A 20,571-nucleotide genomic window follows, 5' to 3' on the forward strand; every position below is an offset into this window, starting at 1 on the left:
GTACAGCGGCAAACTGTAACATGAGGGTAGATGGATGGAAGGCTCCCAGAGACACCAACAAATTCTTGGCATCTCTTAGTGTGGAGAGAGCAACTCTGGTCTCTACAGATACCTTCCTGGGGCTGGAAAGAGCAGGGATAACTTGCAGAATGCAAATAATGTTCTCAGGTCTTTGGAGGACTGAGCCAGCATAACTTCCCTGTTGCTTTCATCTTTCACTCCGAGCGTTCCTGCTGAAATCAGACAGTTTTCCTTTGCAGGTGGTAAGCAAGGAGCTGGTTTGCAAGTCTTGCCTGACAAGGACCTTGAACAAACTGGAGAGCATGATGACCATTCTGCAAGGAGAAATGACCCAGGGCACTGTGACACCAACTGGCATCGCTGACAACATCCTCAACATCACAGGTTGGCTTTTTTCATGCAAGAATAGATGATATTTGACCAGGCACGGCTGAGGGCACAGGTCTGCTTGTGCAGGTTGCTGGGCAAAAGCAGACTGATGGAAGTTCTGTAGGCTTGAAGCCATTAGAGCTTGAAGCTGATGCCTTTTCAGGATTTTAGGGAAATTGTGTCTAAGATTTAGAGCATGGCACCCCCATTGCTTTATTCTCCCTGCACTTTTCCCAGGGTTAGCTTTGGCAACTGTCTTTGTGGATATTTAAATATGAGAGTTGTTAACAAACTCACCAATACTTTAGGGAATTGTTACTTTCATAAACAGTGAATAACAGATATGGCTTCCAGATGCTTGCCTTCCTGGTTGCAAGCAAGGAGAGTACCAAACTTCACTGGGACAGCCCTGAATCTTGTATGGAAATTCCAGTGTAATTACTCTAGTGGGAAGCAGAATACCTTTGCACTGCTCATCATACATTTCTGAGTGCTTTGCACTGTGTAATGCAAAACCTTAGTAACGTGCCTGATTTATCCATCCCTTCACTGTTTCCCAATCTGCTGTTGCAGTCAATTCCCAGGAGGAAAATAAAGCCTGTGGTGATTAAGTCTTCACCACCAAACATTGTAGATGAGCTGAGAAACTGTAGGAGGATTTGGCAGCTCTATTTTTAGCCACAGGCTACTGAACATTTCCAGTGTGGAAGGTCATGTGCACAGTGTAGAGCTGTGGTGAGATGACAGTAAGGAAAGACTTGTCTGATTGTTTTGGGAAGGTGACAGATATTATCTAGACTCTTGCAGTTATCTGACTATTTACCAGTTCCTCTGTTTGTGCTCTTGTTTCTCTTCTGACAGGCGATTTAATTCACCTTGTCAATACCGTTTCACAAGAATCCAAGCCCCAGGAACTGCTTGCAGATTCCCACAATTTGCTGTTAGCTCCCAAAGCCTACAACCTGTCTTCCAGCCTGATGCGCATCCTCATGAAGTCTCGAGTGCTGAATGAAGAGCCCCTTGAGCTGGTGGGAGGAGAAATTAAGGCCACAGGCAAAAGGTCCGATCCCTTCAACTTGCTTTGCTATGAAAACATGCCAAACTGCCAGTTCTCCATCCCCCAGGCTTTCAACACCACCCTTTCCAACCTGACGGATGTCATTCAAGTCATGTTCCAAGTGGATTCCAATCCTTTCCCATTTGGTTACATCAGCAACTACACTGTGTCCACAAAGGTAGCTTCCATGGAGTTTCAGACACACAATGGAGTGCAGATCCCCATTGGCAGCCTGGACTCAGAGAGAGCCATCACTGTAATGGTGTCAAATAATACAGATGCCGACAACCTGTCTGCTGGCACTGAAGTCATTGAGGCAAGAACATCTGTGAACCTGATTGTGACTATGGAGAACAACATTCGAGAAGCAGGACTGCACTTCCGGCTCACTTACAAAGTCTTGAATGGTAGCTCAGGCTGAGCCAGCCCTCTGTGCAATTTGCTTTTTGTTTTTTTCCATGGGAGATGGGAGCAGGGTGTTGCAGCAGAGGAAGGCTGTGTCAAGGGATGTGTTTGGCAGGAGGTGTCAGATCAGTGAGTGCTGCACTGCTGAGGTTCCAATTGTCATGGGCATTATCAGTCCCTGGTGTAATTCTTGCTTGTGCTTGTGACACTGAGAAGCCTTTTGCTTTTCCCAACTCTTTTGTGAGCCACATTAACACTGGAGAGATTTTGCCCTTTCTCTGGGTCAGGTCCAGTGGTATCCAGAGCCTCCTGCTTAGGAATCCTTTGAACTGCAGAGACTGCAGTCTGGAAAAGCATCTCTCCCAACTCTCTGCATTCCTCATATTCCTCGCTGAGCATCCCCTGCTGGCAGCAGGCATGTGATTGAGCTCTCCTGGCTGTTTATAAAGTACTTTTTGTTCTTTCTCTCCCTCTCCATGCAGATCGCTACGTTGCAAGTGAGCCTGAGCCGTTCATCATGGCCTATCTCCACCATGAACCAGAGCCCAATGAGCACAACTGCACTGCCTCGAAGAAAATCAGCCTGGAGGCCCTGTCTGGAAGTGACCACAAGCTCTACACTTTCTTCACTTCACCACTGTAAGAGAATCCTCCCTTGTAATCCCTGCCATTCACAGCTCCCACACCCCCTATGGGTATATGTGAGAGATGCTCAGGGCCTTGCCATGAGTTATGCCAGACTGCTCTGCCAGGCTGCTGTGGCTGTCCACAGTGTTCCTCTGTGCTCAGAGGAGAAAGCTCTCCTGGACAGGCAGCTCCAGGTTGCCATTCCTACACTCCAACACAGCACCTTGTTCATCCTGGCTCTTTCTCCTTCCCAAACATCATCTGCTGCTGGTGTGAAAGCAGTTCAGTGCTCTGTGGTTTGCCTTTCACCTGAGGTTTATCCTGGTGATGAGTTTCCCCTTGCTGACCTTCTTTGTGCTCACTTGCCTTCCAGCTGATACAGAGTCTTTGATTGTTGCTTGTCCAGACTTTCTTCCCCGCTCCCAGAGCTGCCCACCTTTAAGAGATCTGTTGCCCCAAGTGACTCACACTGACCTTTGCAGATACAGGGACTGCTTCCTGCATCTCATGAAGGCCTTTCCTGGAACAAAGCACCATGCTTGTTAGTCCAGTTCATGAGTTGTAGTGCAGCCTTCACAAAAGCACCTCAGTTTTCTAGAGCTCATCTTCCCAACGCAGGAGGAGAACACAGGCCCCCTCATGAGCTGGCTCCCTTTCCCACTGCTTGCCTTCCGCTTGGAGTATGCTGGGACTCATTCCCATGGTCGTGCAGTAAAACTCTTATTTTTATCAAAGCAATCATTCTTGTAACTTCAGTTACTGACTTGCTGCCTTTCTCGGGAGTGTGTGTTCGTGCCTCGTGTTATTTAGGAGCCATTCCTAGGCATTATCTAACACAGATAGGCAACTTGGGAATAGGTGGAGCAAGAGTGGAGCCACTGTTGTGTAAGTTGACACAACTTCCATGGCTTGTGGTAACAGCATGCTCAAAGAGGGATTAATAGTCCTAACGAGCAAATCTGCTCACAGCCAAGAATCACAGTTGCTATGGAAGTATCCTGGGGGTCAGTGGGACATAGGGAAGAATGGGCGGGAGAGCCGTGCAAGGCTGCCAGCACAGAGAAGAAAAGAGGATGTGCAACGTAGTGCTCCCAGGTACTGAAATAATAGGAAGAGTGGAGAAGAATTAGTGATCTGTGTAGCTCTGGAGTTCGTACGGTCTGAGAGTTGTGCAGATTATACTGTGCTCACTGCTTTTTCTTCTCATCTGTCCCTGCAGGGGGGTGGGCGCTGATCCATCAGAATGGATTTGTATCTCTTCAGCCAGCAGGCTCATAATGTCTTCTTGCTGTCCTTTCCTTTTCCAGAACTGATGACACCATCCAGAAGTACTACTTCAACATCACGAACCATTTCAGCTGGTCCCCAGTGGAGGTGACTCTGGGGTTGTACACCTCCCTGTGCCAGTACTTCAGCGAGCGGGAGAAACGGTGGAAGACAGAAGGCATCATCCCCCTGGAGGAGACCAGGCCAGACCAGGCTGTGTGCTTAACCCAGCACCTCACTGCCTTTGGGGCCAGTCTGTTTGTCCCACCCAACTCGGTCCAGTTCATCTTTCCTGTGAGTAAAATAAAGCAGATGCTGTGTGGCATTGTCACATCTTAGCAAATTTGTCACCTAGAAATCTTGGGATCCCATCAGCTTCACATTCAGGTTGGATGTTGGCTGGCCTGTTCCCAGATGGCAGACCAGCACACGTACCTGAGTGCCTTTGAAAACTCCAGATGAATACAGCTCACAGGGATGCTGTGTCCTCTGATCATGAATCCTAGTTGCTGTTGCTAAAAACAGACCTTTGCAGATGGTTTTATTCTTTAATCTGAACACCTTGTATGCTCACTTCTTTCATGTGATGGCAAATGCTCCTCCCAGCTGTCACCCAGCACTGTTCTATCCTGGAGAGTCTGCACCTGCCAGCTGCTCCCAGGTTCTTAGGGATGTTCAGGCTCTTTCCATCTCTGTCAGCGTGACGTAGGTGAGAGTAGAAAGCTCTCTGCAGCTGCTACAGCAAGCTTCAGCTGGCTGCTGCAGTATGCTCTGCAGGGACTGTGAGCAAGTGAGGCCTGACCACACAGTCTGCACGGGGACAGGTCTCTGTTTGTATGTGGTACTGCATGTGAGTGATGATTATAGCCAGCAAGGAGGCAGCACAGCTCCTGGGGTCCTCATGGGGAAGGAGAGTGACTTTCACCATGGTTCTTTTCTTTCAGGCTCCAGGCTCAGGTCTCAACTACATCGTTCTGCTGACGTGTGCTGTCTGCTTTGTGACCTACTCAGTGGCTGCACTGATTGTACACAAGCTGGACATGATTGACATTAACCGAGTTGGGGTGATTCCCTTCTGCGGGAAGAATGGGCTGTACAAATATGAGATCCTGGTGAAAACTGGCTGGGGCAGAGGATCAGGTTAGACTATGGACTTCTGTGCTTGATTGCGGGGGTGTCATCTGTGTAATTCCTTGAGATCTCCCCTCCGCAAGCGCCCAAATCTGAGCTGGTGGCTGGTGGAGCACTGAGCAGCAGTCTGCTCAGGGATTCCCCACAGCATTGAAATGTTGGGTTTTTTGTATGACAGTCAAGAACTGTGGAGAAAAGCGTGCTGTCTCTTCTCTTGCTGTCAGTATGGCTGCTGCTAGAGGGAACCACCCAGTACAGAAATATCCTTACTGCTCACCGTGCCTGCAGGAACAGCCAAGAGATATTGATTGTTCCTCACTGCTGGTCCTGTCCTGCAGAAGTATCCAGACTTGCGGGCATTTTAGATTGATTATTTTACTGTCCACTCTCATCCATTGTTTTGTTCTTGCCTTCGAATCTTTCTCAGCAACATGAAGGCAGAAAGCTTTGCTTTCTGATCTGGCTCTGGGTTTGTAGCTAGAGCAGCCAGAAACATGATTCCAGGCTTGGAAATACTGGGAGCTGGGAGGTGGAAGCTACAGTGGACATAGAATGCCACCGTATCACTGCTGGAAATGTGTTCCCATTGATCTTAGTGTGACCAGCGATTTCATCGAGAGCAGCTTTGTTCTGAAGTCACCTAAAAGACCATCCAGGTTGAAGAGGTGGACTAGGGAGCATCTAGCAACCTCTACCAGAGAAAAGTCAAAGAAAACAAGTCTTTTGACTGCTTAATGGAAAAAAAAAACTGGAGTAAACATTTCCTCCCGTTAGGGTGTTAGCAAGTCAAGGAATTTCAGATTCAGTCCCCTCCAATTAGGAAGGTCCATGCACCAGGCTAATGCAAGCAGCTGCCCTCCATGCTGTGTGTAACACTCTGCCTGGGTGTGGGATCTCTGGTCAGCACATTCCTTCCTCCTGAGTCTCCAGGTGACCCCTCTGAAGGAGCCCCTGCATCTGGTCCCAATTCCTTGACAGGAAGGCAGGGCTGGGAAGCAGATTACCTTGGGTGAACTTCTTTAACTGAACCCTGTTAACTTTGCCAGGCACCACAGCACATGTGGGGATCGCGCTGTACGGTGTAGACAATAAAAGTGGTCACAGACACCTGGATGGAGAAAATGCATTCCACCGCAACAGCCTGGATGTGTTTCAGATCGCAACAGAGCGGAATCTGGGCAGCATCTGGCGCATCCGCATTTGGCATGACAATAAAGGTGAGATGGGAGTGGGCACATGGGGCTGGGGCTGCTGTCAGACATCACAGGACAGGTCTGGGCCCTGATCTGACTGGTGCAAGGGCCAGGAATGACCAGGAGCTTCTTTTGTTGCCTTCTAGCTTTGCAGGTTCATGCAGGGAACATCTGCCATGAAACACATTTCTTTCTCCCTTAACTTTTAGGACTCAGCCCTTCCTGGTACCTGCAGCACGTCATTGTCCGGGACCTGCAGAGCAGCAAGAGCTACTTCTTCCTGGTGAACGACTGGCTGTCAGTGGAGAGTGAAGAGAATGATGGCATGGTGGAGAAGGAGGTTTATGCTGCCAGTGAGTGTTCAGCTCCTGGGCATGGGGCTGGGGTAACTGGGCAGTGTGGCAACTCTCACTGTTGAGGAAATGCCCACAGCAGCAAGCCTGCATGCTGATACTGTCTGACTGTGCTAATGACTTGTGCAGCCAGGTGCTTTGCTGGGTACTTTGTACTACAGGACAAGCCATGGCCAGGATCCAGTTGTGCAAGAGAGACCGTATAGATGCAGTGTGAATACCTGCTGAATGCCAGCCTGCAAGGAGGGCCAATGCCAATCCCAGCTGGCTCTCCTCTGCTGTGCTGCTGATACCCCTCTCTCTTTGTGCTCAGGTGAGACAGAGCTGAGGAGCTTCTCCCGGATCTTCATAGCAGAGCTGCAGAGAGGTTTCTTTGAGAAGCACGTCTGGCTGTCCATGTGGGACCGCCCGCCTCGCAGCCGTTTCACCCGCGTCCAGAGAGCCACCTGCTGCTCCCTGCTCATCTTCCTCTTCCTCTGTGCCAATGCTGTGTGGTACGGCGTGGTGGGGAATGTACACCTCAGGTGCGCTGTGCCCCTTGATGCTCTGGCCAGTCCCCCACCTCCTTGGGGCCCCTCTGTGCTTCCCGTTATGTAGGACAGAACAGACCTTACATCTGCTGGAAACAGGGGCCTTGCTTGTGGTCTCGAGTCTGCCCTTTCTGTTGCAGAGAATGTGGGATTGGTACATAGGCTACTGAGGGCCAAGGAGAGCCTGATCAGCTTTCCTCCCTTCCTGTTAGCACAATCAATGCCCATTTCTTTTTCTGCACACTTGAAGTGCTCAGTTCTGCTCTTTTCTTGTTGTTTGCATGGCTGGCAATCCTGAGTGCTCCTGCTAACACCAATCTCTGATCTCTCTTGATTCTTTGCAGCAGTGGGGCTGTTTCCAACCTGATCCCTGTTAATGTGGACACGGTGGCTGTTGGTCTGGTGTCCAGCGTGGTGGTCTACCCTCTCTACTTGGTCATTCTATTTCTCTTCAGGATGGCTCGTGCCAAGGTAACGTGAATTAGTTGCAGGCTGCACAAACAGGTGTGATGCCACCAGGTTTGCTTATCTGGGCCTGGACTCTGCACTTTGTTGTGCATCACTTCTCCAACTCGTTGCTTCCCAGCTGACTCTGCACTGCCCTGCACCCTCCACACAGCCTTGGATTTAGCAAGATTCTGTTTCCTTGTTGGGCTGGGAGCAGCCCTTCACCATAGGAGGAGAGATCACTGCCTAATATGTTTGCTGTGTGATACTGGATTCTGTCAGTGCCCAGACAATTACCAAAGGGTCAGATTCTAAGAGCTATTTGAGCATGTGGTGTTGATTTTGGTATGTGATAGGTACCTAAATGCTACTGAAAGGTACAACCCTTGGTTGTATTGGTAGGAGCCTGAGAGATGCTCAGTCAAGCTTTTCTAATGAAATACCTGCCCTGGGTAGAAACTCAGCTGTCTGAACAGAGCTGTGGTTAGGCAGCTGTGGTGGGAGGATTAGTTGGGGATTTAATGACTAGTTAGACACAATTAGCAGCTCCATTAAGTATTGCATCCTGCTGCTTGGTGACTGATGAGCAGCAAATGTGTCTGATAGTTTTTTTTCCTATAAGTACTCCTTGCTTTGCAGGACGTTGCACACTTGGGAACTTATGTCTAGGGCAGGTCAGATGCTAATGGATGGTGGCCAGTAGCATCTGGGAGCAGGGAAGGACATGCCTTCTGTCAGACCCACTGGGCAGCCCTTTGTGCACAAATGTGGAGCTCCCCAGTGGAGTGGTGGGCAGCAAAAATGTGCTAAGCAGCAGAACTCTAAACTGCAGTCACACTGTCACCTCCAACCCTTCCTGTTCCTCTCAAGCCTTCCTGTTTCTTGTAGGTCTCCATCAACCACACCGTGACTCACTCAGACCAGCAGTCCTTGGAGATTGACAACTACCTGGACTCCTCGGTCCTCGACAGCTCCTTCCCCACCTTCCCTGGGCTCCGGGCAGAGGTAACCTGCTCCATACCTGAAAGCCATACAGGCTGCGTGGGTTTGTGGGCTCCCTGCACTGACACAGCATGCATCCAACACTCAGTGTCAGAACTGAAGGTGCTGCTGGCACCACTTCAGATGCCACTGACCAGCACTGGTGGTAGGGGACACCACAGCCCTTTATCTCTCGCCTGCATCTTTGCTCAGGTCAGTCACAGGCACTGAGCACAAGCTGTGTACAGCTACAGCTCTGCATTTGAGAGTATGGTTCTCCTTGCATGCTTGGGCATCATTCTGCTGTAGCAGAACAGGGTCCAGGAGGTGTGGGACCAAGGCTCACAGTGGCTGGGATTCCAGGCTTTCAGTGACCCCTGCTGAAGCAGTGTTAGCAACCTGCTGTTGTAACCAGGCGCCAGCAAGTTTCACATGCCTGAAGTACCTCCTCTTCCTCCACAGGCCTTCTCCGAGCAAACCAAAACAGATCTGTTTTTGGAGGACTCCAAAAGGTAAGTAGGCTTCTTGGGTCAGAGCAAGGAGGAATTTAATGTTGTTTTCTGCTTTGAGTTTCCCACATATTATTTCTTCCTTTCCAGTGCCACAGGCCTGCAGATGTGAAACAGCTTCACAGCTTACATACTGCTCTGGGAGGGAAAACAGGGGGCCATCAAAGTTGCCTGCAAGCAGTGGAGCTCTGATGGCTTGTTTTATAAGTGCTGGTAACTCCTTGTTGCCAAGGGGTGGAAAATAATATCCATCACCACCTTTGTTCTGAGCAGTTACCCAAAGCACTCTGCAGGTCTCAGTGCAGCCATGTGCTGGTAGACTGTGGCGGTTCCACTTCCAGACAGGCCTGCCCGCTAGCACAGTTTCCTTTCTCATGCTTCCTTTCTTCATACACACTTGATTGAGCCAGTCCTCTGTTCTCCTGCAGCCTCGTGCGGTGGCCCTCCAGCGAGGCCCTACTCAGCTGGCCAGATCTCCTCAGTGACCCCTCCATCATGGGCAACACCATTCAGAAGCTGAAGCGAGGCCGGGCCAGCCGTCACCTTGGACTCGAGCCCCCTCTAGCAACTGAGGAGGACAGCTTGTCACTTGGTGTTCATCAGGGACAGCCCAGATATTTCTCTGCCTCAGGTGTGTAGCATTGCTCTGTGCCAGGGTTTGAATGCCACAGGGAAGTGCAGGAGGGACAGTGTGGTCCTTGGGAGTCCTGGCTCAGGTTTGGAGAAGTTGAAATAACAGACTGCTACCTGGCTTCAATTTGCAGGGCAGAAAAGGGGGGTTATGTTTTCTGGGGAAATGGGATTTCAGTCTGGGAAGCAGAAATCGTGACATGGGTCAGTTTGAAGTGAGTGGGAGCAAGGAGAGGTTCTCCTGGGATCTGAATGTTGCACGCAAGCAGTACTTCTTCACTGGCTGCACGGCCACTGTGTGTCTTGAAACATGTGTAAGTGTCTGAAAAAGAAGAACTCGGCCCTCCTGTACCAGGAATTTCATGTCAGATTTCACAAACACAAAGTGGGGATAGACAGGAGCTAGAAAACCAGGAGGAAGGGAGGGCTGCTCTGGGGGAGAAGGGCCCCTCTACTGTGTATTGACTGGCTCCATGAGTGTGGCTGAGCCTAAGTGGTACAGAACCATCTCAGTGTGTGGGACTGCGTGCTGTTCTCCTCTCAGTGCTCTTTGCTCTGTTTCCCCAGATGAGGATCTGATAAGGCAGATACTGGCAGATGGAGCTAGTGGTATCTCGCACTCCCAGGACCTAGGACCGTACATGAGGGCTGAAACAGATCTGATCTCAGGCCTGTAAGTACTGGGGAGTAGAGTCCCTCCAACAAGGCAGACAGTTTTTCTGCCTGGTCCGGGGCTGCTGTTCTTGTAAGAGCCTGCTTACTGCAGAGCCAGCACCAGCTGGGGCAGAGCCTGCACTGCTCACCAGTGCATCCCCTTTGCCTTGGCAGCTCCAGTGTGTTTGGGGAGAAGGTGGAGACGGTCATGATGCAGAAACTGAATGACAAAGGCCAGAGCATGGCAGCCCCTCCCAGGGAAGTGAGCAGATCGGCTAAGTCGACGTGGACAGGTACCAGGGCTGCATGGCCGTGCCAACCATCAGCACCAAAGGCAGGGGTGGTGGGTATGGGCAGGGGGCTTTGCACATGGCAGCAGCTGGGAGGGATGAGCAGGTAATTAGCAAAGGAGCCTTAGGAGAGGCTGCTCTGAAGCTTGGGTTGTACTTGCTATTTCCTGCCTGAGTCTGAGCAGACCACAGAACACCATTTGTTTTGTTATATATCTCATAACATGCACCCTAGGGAAGCTCAGCTTGATGCTTCTTCAATTACTCTGCAGACATCAGTTCATTCATTCTGCATAAGGATGGAGAGTGAGAGTCTCTGTACATAACCAGAGGGGAAAGAGGCAAATGCCAATGAAAGTTCAGACTGACTAACAAAGCAAAGCAGAGGAGAAGAGATGCTTCCTACTGGGTCATGCAGCACAACAGCCAGCCAGAGAGTGTTGCACAATGCAGCAGACAAGCTGTCAAGCCTTGTGAAGGGGCTGGGTGCCCTGCACAGATCCTGCAAGAAGCTGTGTCAATTCTCATAGTGTGAGCTCTTGGCTTCTTGAGGCATAGCCTCTCTAGGGCAGGCTGCAGCACAGAAAATTGGACACAGGAGCAGTTCTCCTGGGTCTGTTAAAATCCATCAGTTCATCATGCTTGATGAATGGCTGCTCTATCTTTATGCCAGCAATGGTTTGCATGGGTGGATGAAAGCAGCTGTGCCCAAGCAAGCCCCAAGGCTGAGTAGCTCAGCAGATTGAAGGCCAGGCACTGTGACAGATCTGTGTGGCTTTTCGTGAGTCTTGACAGCAGCAATTCCATTCAGGCTGGGCATTCCAAATTCCTGGGGCCCTGATGGAAAGTAGGGAACTGACCCCTCTGCCCAAGTCAGGATCCCATCTCCTCCTCCTGCCCATCCTGCTGCCTGCAGGTAGGGGGCTGCTGTTCTGAGGCTGGCTGTGTTTCAATATGCTGCCCTTGTTCCCTCTGAGTGTGTGATGCCTGGGATGATCTCTCCAAACTCACCCAGGACTGGTGGCAAGCTCTCTGCTGGGATGAGGGATGTGCTCAGCCTTTCGTGTGCCTGTTGGTATCCTTTTTCAGTGACTCTGTTTTCTCTCCTTCCAGTTGCAGACCAAACATTCAGAAAGCGCTTGCTGCCATCCTGGTGCTCCTATCTGGCTCATGGTATCAGTTTCTTCCTCTTTGCCACCTCCACGGGGGTCTCCGTGTGGATCGGGGTGGGCTTTTCCTCCAGCGTTGCCCTCATGTGGCTTATCTCAGGGATATTCAGCTTTCTGGCATCCTTCTTGGTCTGGGAGCCCCTGAAGGTAAGGAAATCAAAAGGACTACACAAGCATGTATCTGTACAGGTGCATGTATTAGCCGTAATTAGCATCTTGTCCAGTTACTAATCAAGTTGTATCAGACACTAATTGGGCTGAATGCTTTGCAGGGGGAAGGGTAGACATGATAGCAGCATTAGGGGAAGCAGGGCTGGTGGCAGTTTGAGGTAGTCCAGCTGCTCCAAGGCTCTTCCTGCTGTCTGTAGCTGTGCTGGAAGGCAAACAAGAGCTGCTGCCCACGGTGGTTCTGATGGCATGGCTCACTCTGCAGGCCCTGACACTGTTTGTGTCCTCAGGTTCTGCTGGAAGCCCTCTATTTCTCACTGGTTGCCAAGCGCTTGCACCCAGAGGAGGATGATACCTTGGTGGAGCATCCATTTGTTGAGCATGTTTCTGAGAAGATCAGCAAAGTTCGACCCCCACAGGGGTTTGCCCTTTTCCAGGCCAAGGAGGAGGCAAGGAAGGTCAAACTGCTGCACAGGATGCTGAAGGTAAGACACGTTCCTTGATGTCTAGGGTAATTGGCTCCAGCAGTTGAGGTACACCCTTGTTTGGGTTCTCCCAATCCAACTGTCATCTCCTGAGATAATAGAAGTCTCAGCCTCAATTTTCCCATCTGTAGAAGGCAGACAGTGACATTCATCTTCTCTGTGAAGCTTTGAGAGCTGAGGTGTGTGGGGAGCGGGGCTGTAAGGGGATTGGCTGTACATCCTTGGTTTGGTATGTTTGGGTGTTTGAGGTTAGAGGGCAAAGTTTGCAGCACCAACTTGCACAAGAAAATTCATTAACAGTGTCTTGTGAAACAGAAGACCCCACCTAGGAGCAGAAGTTTCAATTTCTGTAGATTGTCCATTACTTCTCCTCCACACTAGTGGTGGGAATACACAGCTGCTGTAGAGTTGTCAAGTTATTTTTAACTGTATGGTATTTCTTTAAAGGATGGAAACTCCCTTCACTGTTTTTACAAACCAAACTTCCAGCTATAGGAGCTGCTACAGAGAGGTTGTGCAATGCATATCAACTGAAACATGTGGTGCTGGGCTGGCCTCTTCGAGGAAAAAAAATATAATAAAAATTACTGTTACGTGTCTGTGGTCTGAGTTTCATTTTAATTTGCTTCCCATATGGAAAAAGAAAGACTTGGGGTTCTGATCCTGCTTCATGCCAGCCAGCAATCAGTGGACAGCGTTAATTTGCTGCAGAACCGGGACTGGGACCAGGTCCCACCCTGCTGTTGGCTGCAATCCCTTTCTATTCTCTGTTTCCAGAATTTCCTGATCTACATGATGTTCTTGCTGGTGATCCTGCTCACCAACTATGGAGATGCCACCCGCAACAGCAGGGCCTTCCTTCTGCAGAGCTCCATCAAGCAGCAACTGGGCAGCAGTGAATTCCTCCGCATCAAGAGGTAACTGTGAATGTCCTGGGCACTGAGGGGAATGGAATATTGCTTGAAAAACAATAAATTCACACATGGGCACAGAGTGGCAGTGAGCAGGTCCTTTCCTTTCCCCATGGTTCTACTTCTCACCTGGAGGGCAGAGGGAACTGTGAGGATTGAGAGCTTTAACATATTGGAACATCAAATACCTCTGCTGTGTGAGTTACAGGTGTTGGTCTTTCTGTATCTGGTCAAAAAGACACAAGTTTGCTCTGTCTACAGAATCTACAACTTAAAATAAGGTTCGGTCATAAACATGGTCATGAGAACCAAAAATAACATCTCTCAGAAATGCAGAGTCTTTCCCTTCTTTTTGCACACATGGTTTAGCTAGGTTAAAATTTCCCAGCTGCATTTCCACATTGCTGTAAACTCCAGCAGAAAGACACTGGGACAGCTGCCTGGGATTAACCATGCCTTTGAGCCCTTCTCACTACTGATCTCGATTCTCCTGTGCCAGCAGCTTTGGCTTGTCCTTGTCACACGGAGTCACAGAAGTTTTGATTCATTGCAGCCTGAATTGGGAATGATTTCACTGAACTCAGAAGGAGAGCGGATCCATTCACCTTTAGGTCTTGACCATCAAGTAACAGTTCCTCTTGCCCCACCCCAGCAGAGCTCACAGTGGGTGGAAGTCATGTCCCTGCCTGCTGACAGAGCTGGGAGGAAGGCAGCCCAGTTTACTATCCAAAATGCAGTCCCTTCCAGGTGAAATTCGTATGACCAGATCCTTGGTGAGACATGCAGAGAGGCTGCCCTCGCAGAGCTGCCCCAGGAGTTTTGCCTCTCACACCTTTTCCCTCTTGCAGATCAGATCAGTTTTGGGTCTGGATGTCGCAAGTGTTCCTTCCTTACCTCTACAACAACCAGTCGGGTCAGGAGAGCTACAGCACCACACTGGGGGTGGCCCGGCTGCGCCAGCTCCGGCTGCAGGAAGGTATGGGGCAATGGCCCAGGGCCTCACTGTCACCTGCTGGGGGGTGGCACTGCATGGGAGGAGGAAATGGCCAGGACTGGATGCAGCTAGAGGCTGAGTGAGGCAGGGTAGGTTGCCGAGGCACTTTTCTCATTGCAGCACGTGCATCAGTGTGTCTTGTTCTGCTGCCATCAGAGATTAAATGAGGATGGAGAGACTTACACTGAAGAGAGAGGTTCTTGTTGTTTTTGGAGGTGTGACTGAGGACACAGTAATGGAGGGGGCTTGGGAAAAAGGGGGATGCTAAGTGTAAAAGCTCAGCTGTGTGCCCTGCACTGTTCATCTGCATTTGGATGCTGATGGGGTGGTGATGTTGGTCTCCTTTCAGCTGAGTGCCAGCTCACTGCACAGGATGTCCTCCACGGGCTGGGTACAGTTGCCAGGAAGAACTGCATCGACTCACACAGCTTCTCCACTGCTGACTATGCAGCTGGCTGGGAACAGGCAGCTGTGAACGTGACAACTGCATGGTCCTATTCACCACCTGACCTCACAGGGTAAGGAGCTGCGCCCGCAGCCAAAGCTCTGCTCTGCGTCCTAAAGACATGAGAACTTCTCAGTTGATTTGGTGCCCTGCGTGGTTGCTAGGGGCTGTTCTGTCTCAGTCTCCAGCCCTCATTCCATGCTTCCTCTTCCTCTGCAGGGTCTGGTACTGGGGTTACATCTCTTTCTACGATAGTGGTGGTTACATCCAGGAGCTGGGGACTTCACTGGAGGAAGGCAGGGCTCAGCTGAATTACCTTCAGCAGCACAGCTGGATCGACAACATGTAAGTGTGGCAGGGGCAAAGGAAATGTTGTCTATCACCTGGATTTTTAAGGTGCACTACTGAGACCATCACCAGAGGGACAGAGAATCTAAGATCTTACAAAAATGATGGCACCAAAGCCTGAGGTTGTTGTCCCTGCGTTGTCCCAGGGCCCTGAGCTGTTCTTACCTCCCCAGGAGCCGGGTCATCTTTGTGGAGCTGATGCAGTACAACCCCAGCGTGGACCTGCATGCTGCCATCACCCTCCAACTGGAGTTCCTGGGTGCTGGCCAGGCTGTCACCACTGTCACCATCAGCCCCTTCCCACTGCTGCGACTCAGCAGTGGTGTCACACTGCAGCTTCTCATGATGGTGAGTGTGGCACTTCCCTTTCAGTCGCTGCACAGAGGTGCTTGGGTGGATCAGACTAAACCTTCTGCTGACTGGGTCAGGGCTAGATGCAAGCAGAGCAGTCTTCCCCTGGGCATTGCCACCCTGCCATAGGTGCACTGGATGTGGTCTGGGGAGCTTTGCTGCCGTGACAGGAAGGAGGAGGAGAGAGTGATTGAGAGGAAGGCATGGGAAGACTTGCAGAAGTGCATTGCAGATGCAGGATTGCAGAACTCAGCTTAATATATGGGGCTTTTACTGTCCTAGGGTCTCCTGGTGCAGCCCAGTATTGCCCTCTCCCTCCATGACAACCTCTCCATTTTTCCCCCAGGTCTTTCTCATGATGTTTGTAGTCTACTTTGTGGTGTCTGAGTCACTTTCCATCAAGAAAGAAGGCAGGGCCTACTTCACCCTGTGGGGCAACTATGGTCAGTGGGTCTTCATCCTCCTCACCACCTGCACAGTGGTGGTGCACCTCAGCCAAGCCACCCTGGCTGACCAGCAGTGGCTCAAATACCTCAACAACCGCAAGGTCTTCACCAACTTCTACCAGGTGGCCTTTCTCAACACGGTCTTCAGCACCTTGGCTGCCTCCCTCCTCTTCCTCCTGATGGTGCAGGTATGGAGAGGGCTGGGTGGATGCAGGATATGGTCAGAGATGTGTCCTCTGCTCCTGTGCCAGGTTGTCATTCCTGCGCAGTCCTGAAGTAAAAAACATGCACATGACTGATTCTGTTGTGCCAGGCACTGATAAATGCAAAGTGGTTGCTGCCACATTCTTCCACATCCATAGCAAGACAGAGGTGCTGGACAGTGTTGTCACACACCCATGTGCACCTCTGCTGCAGCACTCTGAGTCTCTAAAGCCTCTCAGCACCTAGTTCCCTTGGAGAACTGTGGCTGATGGGATGATTTTGTCCTCAAGGAGCCTTTGGACTAGAATGTCCTCTGTGCTGCCAGAGTTTGCACTTCTCAGACATGTTTGAAAGACTCTCAAGAACCTTAAGAGAAATGTGTAAAAGGAGGGCTGAGATGGAGGTGTGGGATTTTAAGGCAGGACACTCCCACGTCCTGAGCTCTTGGGCTCTGGTATAGTGCTTGTACAGGACTTAAGGTGTGCTGCCTTCCCATTGCAGGTCTGCATGTGCAGTCTGAGAGCAAGTGGTGCCGCAATGCCCCTTCCTCTGCCAGGGCAGGGAAAACAAGAAAGAGGCTCTGCTGTGCTGGGCAGATCACCTGAGCCTGTTGTAACACCATCCTCTCGTTTGGTTCTAGGCTGCCCAGCAGCTGCGCTTTGTCAGGCAGTGGTCCGTGTTTGGGAAGACTTTTCAGAAGTCCTTGAAGGAGCTGACTGCAGCAGGGCTGGCTTTTGTGGTCCTCATCCTGGCGTACGCACAGCTTGGCTTCCTGGTAACCTGCACTCCCTGTCTTGTCTCACAGAGGGGCTGGTTGGGGGGTGAGGCCCAGTGTTGTGTGACCCCCCCTGTCCCTCACTGTGCTGCAGCTGTCAGCAGATCCCAGCTGGCTCCCAGCACGGGCAGTGCCCAGGCTGTGCCAAGTGCTCAGGGACATGGTGGCTTTGGCCATGCTCTGTCTGTGGCCAGTCCCTGTCACAGCTGATTGAGGAGCTGCTCCAAAGAGCTTATGCTTTGCAAGATGGAGTAGTGAGTGTCATGAGATACTGTGCCATCAATGGATCTCTTTTCATCATATCTCCACTGTCTCCTTTGCAGCTTTTCTCCTCTTCCTCGGAGTCCTTCCACAGCGTTGGCAGCAGCCTCCTGCTGCTCATTGCTATGGTGCGGGGCAGTGTGAGCCTCTACCCCTACCCGACTGACTCTTCTGGCCTCTACTACCTGTTCTGCACCAGCTATATCATCCTGGAGGTGTGGATCATGCTGAGGCTGTTCACCGTGGTGCTTGTCTACAGCTACCGGGAGATGCACTTTGAGCTGTACCGCCCTGCCTTCGAGCCCCAGGACTATGAGATGGTGGAGCTCTTTGTGCGCAGGCTGAAAATGTGGATGGGCTTCAGCAAAGCCAAGGAGGTGAGTGCAGCTTGGGACAAGGGGTCAAGTAGCACATCTTAAGCTGCAGACTTGTATAGGGAAACGTCCACTGTCCTTATCCCGCTTTGACTCTGGCTGCTTTCAACTACAGTTGGCAGTTGGATGCTTCAGCCCCTCTGGCAGTGGCAGATCCTGGAGGCCAGGAGCTGGTTTAGTGGCAGGGCATTGCAGGGATGTAGGCTGCCAGTTCTCAGTCCCAGCATTTCAGCTGATGTTATTTGAGATCTGTCCCCAGGTCTGAGCTATAGCCTGACCCACCAGGAAAGGCTAATAGCAGCACTGGGGCTATTTGAAGCAGGGCAGATGTTGTGGCACAGCATTCCCATGTGGCAGCTCCTGAAATCACTCTGAGTCCCCTGCCCTCTCCTTCCAGTTCCGCCACAAGGTGAGGTTTGAAGGCATGGAACCACTTCCATCCCGGGACTCCAGCGACTCCAAATCCATCCGGGGCCCCACTCCCAGCGCTGCCTCTGACAGCTCCAGGGCCTCCACCTCCTCCAGCCAGCTGGATGGGCTGAGCCTCGTGCTGAGCACCCGGGACAGCTTGGAAGTGGACGCCGACCTCCAGCGGCTCCTTTCCCTCTTTGAGATGCTGCTAGCCCAATTTGATCGGGTCAACCAGGTGACGGAGGACGTGTACCGCATCGAGCACCAGCTGCAGGGCTCCCAGAGCCGCCGCTCCAAGAGGAGGCACTCTCTGGTGCCGGAGGATGTCTTGAGCAGGTACTGTGCGGGCAGTACAGAGCGGGGGCCCTCACCCGAGACCTCCTCCACCACGGACCCGCAGCTCCCACTGTCCTCCCACTCTCCTGGCAGCAGGAGCTCTGTGCCCAGCCGCCTCATCCGTGCCAGCAGAGGCATCAGCGTGGCGGCTTCTGCGCTCCCCCCGCACAAAGCACACTCTGCTCTGGCTCCGGCCGTGAAGAAGAAGCGGCCTCTCCGAGCCAAGAATAGGGTCCACCCCACTGTCAAGTAGCTGTGCTGGGGGCATCATGGGGAGCAGTGCCCCTGGGAGGGCAGAGAGAGCCTCGGAAGAGGTTCGTGAAGGCGGGCTGTGCCTGCCAGGCAGGCCTGGAGCCTGGCGAGCTGCTGCCGGTGTATGGGGCTGCTGCCTGCAGCGGGGCTGGTGCAGCCCCCAACCTCCATGCTGTGCCCATTTCCTCACCAGTGGTTTCCAGTACTGAGGGTTCACTGGGAGAGGCTGAGCCTTTCCTCATGGACAGCTGGGGAAGGCTGCACAGGTTGGGGTCAGCGTGCAGAAAATACCGGTTACAGTAAGGCAGTATTAAAAAGTTGTCTCTCTTTTGTTAAACGGCCCCGTCTGCAAATGGACCGCGCAAGGCGGCTGTCACAAGGACACTTTATTGGGGACTGGTGTAGGGTGAGTGGGCCAAGGCTGTCCCCCCTTCCTGCTGGCTGTGCCAGGAGAAAGGGGGAGAGCTGAGCCCTGGCCTTGAAGGTCTGACCTTGGATTTTGCCGACCAGACACACTGTGGAGGAAAGCTACAGGTTTCAAGAAGATATTTAACCTTTTTTTAAGCATAAATATATATTGATATAGACAAAATGATATCTATGCCCAGATCAGTTAATTCCAGTATTGGTTCCTTTTATCCTCCAGAAATTGGTATTATTTGTATTTAAAGAAACCCAATATTTAAAACCAATGACATTGCAAGCTGCAGTAAGCTGCCTGCCTGCTGTCCCAGGTGGAGTGCAGATACCCGGGGCCGCCTTTGGCTGTCTCCAAGCAGGGGGTGCCACCGTGCTGGCTTCGCTGCGGCCCCCCGCCCCACGCACAGACACCCCATGGTGTGTGTGTGTGCTGCTGGCTGCTTGGCTTTTCTAACCCAAGGAATGTATTGACCTAAGTATATGTATTTCTTTTTGGTTTACTTTTGTTCGTATGTACTGCCCAGCACTTTAAACAATGCTTTCCTCAGCTAACGACGACACATGCGATCTAACAAGAACAGGATAATATATCAATATAAAGCAGTATTTTTTTTTTGTTTGTTTGTTTAAATCATAAATTGAAATGAGAATGCAATGATAAAGTGAATGCAGCCACCCAGCTGCACCGTTACCTCCCCGCATCTTCATGATGAGAAGCACAAATGCACTGGGGGAGAGAGAGAGACAAACATCCCAAACCCCCACGGCAGCCACTCCAGGGTCTGTGTTCACTTTGTCATCACCATTTCACATTATGTATAGTGTAAGTAATTTATATGGTGTTTTGTTGGTTTTTTTTTTTTTTAAATGTATATATTTTTGTATGTTTGCTATATTTTCATAGCATCGGTAACGTGTTTGAAACATGTAGATAGGAGACAGAATACTATTGTCAGAGTTATTTAAAGGATGTACCAAGTGCTTCTTTCTGGGAATGTCCCATGTATATAAAGGTTCGGGTGTCTGTGTGCATGTGGTGCGTGTGCTCTCGAGGTGGGGCAGTCCCTGCAGGCAGAGCAGAGCACAGTGGGGTACCTTTGGAACGGTACGAGGGCTGAAGGGAGTGAAAGCAGTGCCCCAGGGAGCAGCAGTGTTACTTCAGGGAGTGCCGTGGGTAAGCACAGCACTGCAAGGCCCTGGCCAGCTGCAACAGAGATGTTCAGAAAGCTCCTTGGCGGCTTCGTGCACCTGCCCAAGTCCCTTCCCATGGGTGCTCTGGTGGAAATTGCTGTTGAAAAACTTGGTTGCTTGAAGGACAAGAGGCTGTGGAAAGTTGCAGAAGGCTGCAGATAGGCAAAAACAAATGTGTGGAGCCTGAGGGTGAGATGAGATGGAGGTTGGCCTGTTGGTCTCCTTGAAGGTTGGTGAAAGCAGATTTCAGAGCAGGAAGTAGAGCGTGGAGCGGAGAAAACCGCTGTTAGTAACCGAAAGCTTTCCTAAAGGGACAGAAGAGGCAGGCTGGAGAGGTCGCAGAGAAGCGCCTGGAGCTCAGCAGAACTGAGGCACCTGGTCCCTGTATGGCTACAGGCAACCATTCTCAGCTGCATCCCCAGCACTGTGGGTGGGACAGGCAGAGGGACCGTGCAGGGAGGAGAGCGAACCAAGCAGGTCTTGGAAATCTCTTGCATTGTCAAGAGCCAAAAGAAGGGCTGTCCCAAGAACCACAGCAGAGGGCTCAGCCCCTTCCCCCCAGCGTGG

General features: G+C 51.3%; 1 protein-coding gene across 1 annotated transcript in view; it reads left to right on the forward strand.

The window, feature by feature from the left end:
- Nucleotides 1-18,394, forward strand: part of PKD1 (polycystin 1, transient receptor potential channel interacting) — a gene marked incomplete at both ends in the record, with an annotated part of 82,669 nt that extends 64,275 nt beyond the window's left edge. The window contains 25 exons of the mRNA XM_079542715.1: nucleotides 261-405; nucleotides 1,252-1,854; nucleotides 2,335-2,491; nucleotides 3,787-4,039; nucleotides 4,690-4,885; nucleotides 5,923-6,093; nucleotides 6,279-6,422; nucleotides 6,736-6,946; nucleotides 7,297-7,423; nucleotides 8,288-8,404; nucleotides 8,843-8,892; nucleotides 9,318-9,520; nucleotides 10,087-10,192; nucleotides 10,348-10,466; nucleotides 11,577-11,779; nucleotides 12,091-12,285; nucleotides 13,063-13,202; nucleotides 14,045-14,172; nucleotides 14,540-14,708; nucleotides 14,855-14,980; nucleotides 15,157-15,331; nucleotides 15,681-15,968; nucleotides 16,625-16,759; nucleotides 17,083-17,397; nucleotides 17,792-18,394. Coding sequence (XP_079398841.1) covers nucleotides 261-405; nucleotides 1,252-1,854; nucleotides 2,335-2,491; nucleotides 3,787-4,039; nucleotides 4,690-4,885; nucleotides 5,923-6,093; nucleotides 6,279-6,422; nucleotides 6,736-6,946; nucleotides 7,297-7,423; nucleotides 8,288-8,404; nucleotides 8,843-8,892; nucleotides 9,318-9,520; nucleotides 10,087-10,192; nucleotides 10,348-10,466; nucleotides 11,577-11,779; nucleotides 12,091-12,285; nucleotides 13,063-13,202; nucleotides 14,045-14,172; nucleotides 14,540-14,708; nucleotides 14,855-14,980; nucleotides 15,157-15,331; nucleotides 15,681-15,968; nucleotides 16,625-16,759; nucleotides 17,083-17,397; nucleotides 17,792-18,394 — 5,079 coding nt within the window. The remainder of the gene's footprint in view (nucleotides 1-260; nucleotides 406-1,251; nucleotides 1,855-2,334; nucleotides 2,492-3,786; nucleotides 4,040-4,689; nucleotides 4,886-5,922; nucleotides 6,094-6,278; nucleotides 6,423-6,735; nucleotides 6,947-7,296; nucleotides 7,424-8,287; nucleotides 8,405-8,842; nucleotides 8,893-9,317; nucleotides 9,521-10,086; nucleotides 10,193-10,347; nucleotides 10,467-11,576; nucleotides 11,780-12,090; nucleotides 12,286-13,062; nucleotides 13,203-14,044; nucleotides 14,173-14,539; nucleotides 14,709-14,854; nucleotides 14,981-15,156; nucleotides 15,332-15,680; nucleotides 15,969-16,624; nucleotides 16,760-17,082; nucleotides 17,398-17,791) is intronic.
- Nucleotides 18,395-20,571: the final 2,177 nt, after the last annotated feature.

The sequence above is a fragment of the Tetrao urogallus genome, assembly GCF_951394365.1.
Source record: "Tetrao urogallus genome assembly, chromosome: 15".
NCBI classification, from domain to species: Eukaryota; Metazoa; Chordata; class Aves; order Galliformes; family Phasianidae; genus Tetrao; species Tetrao urogallus.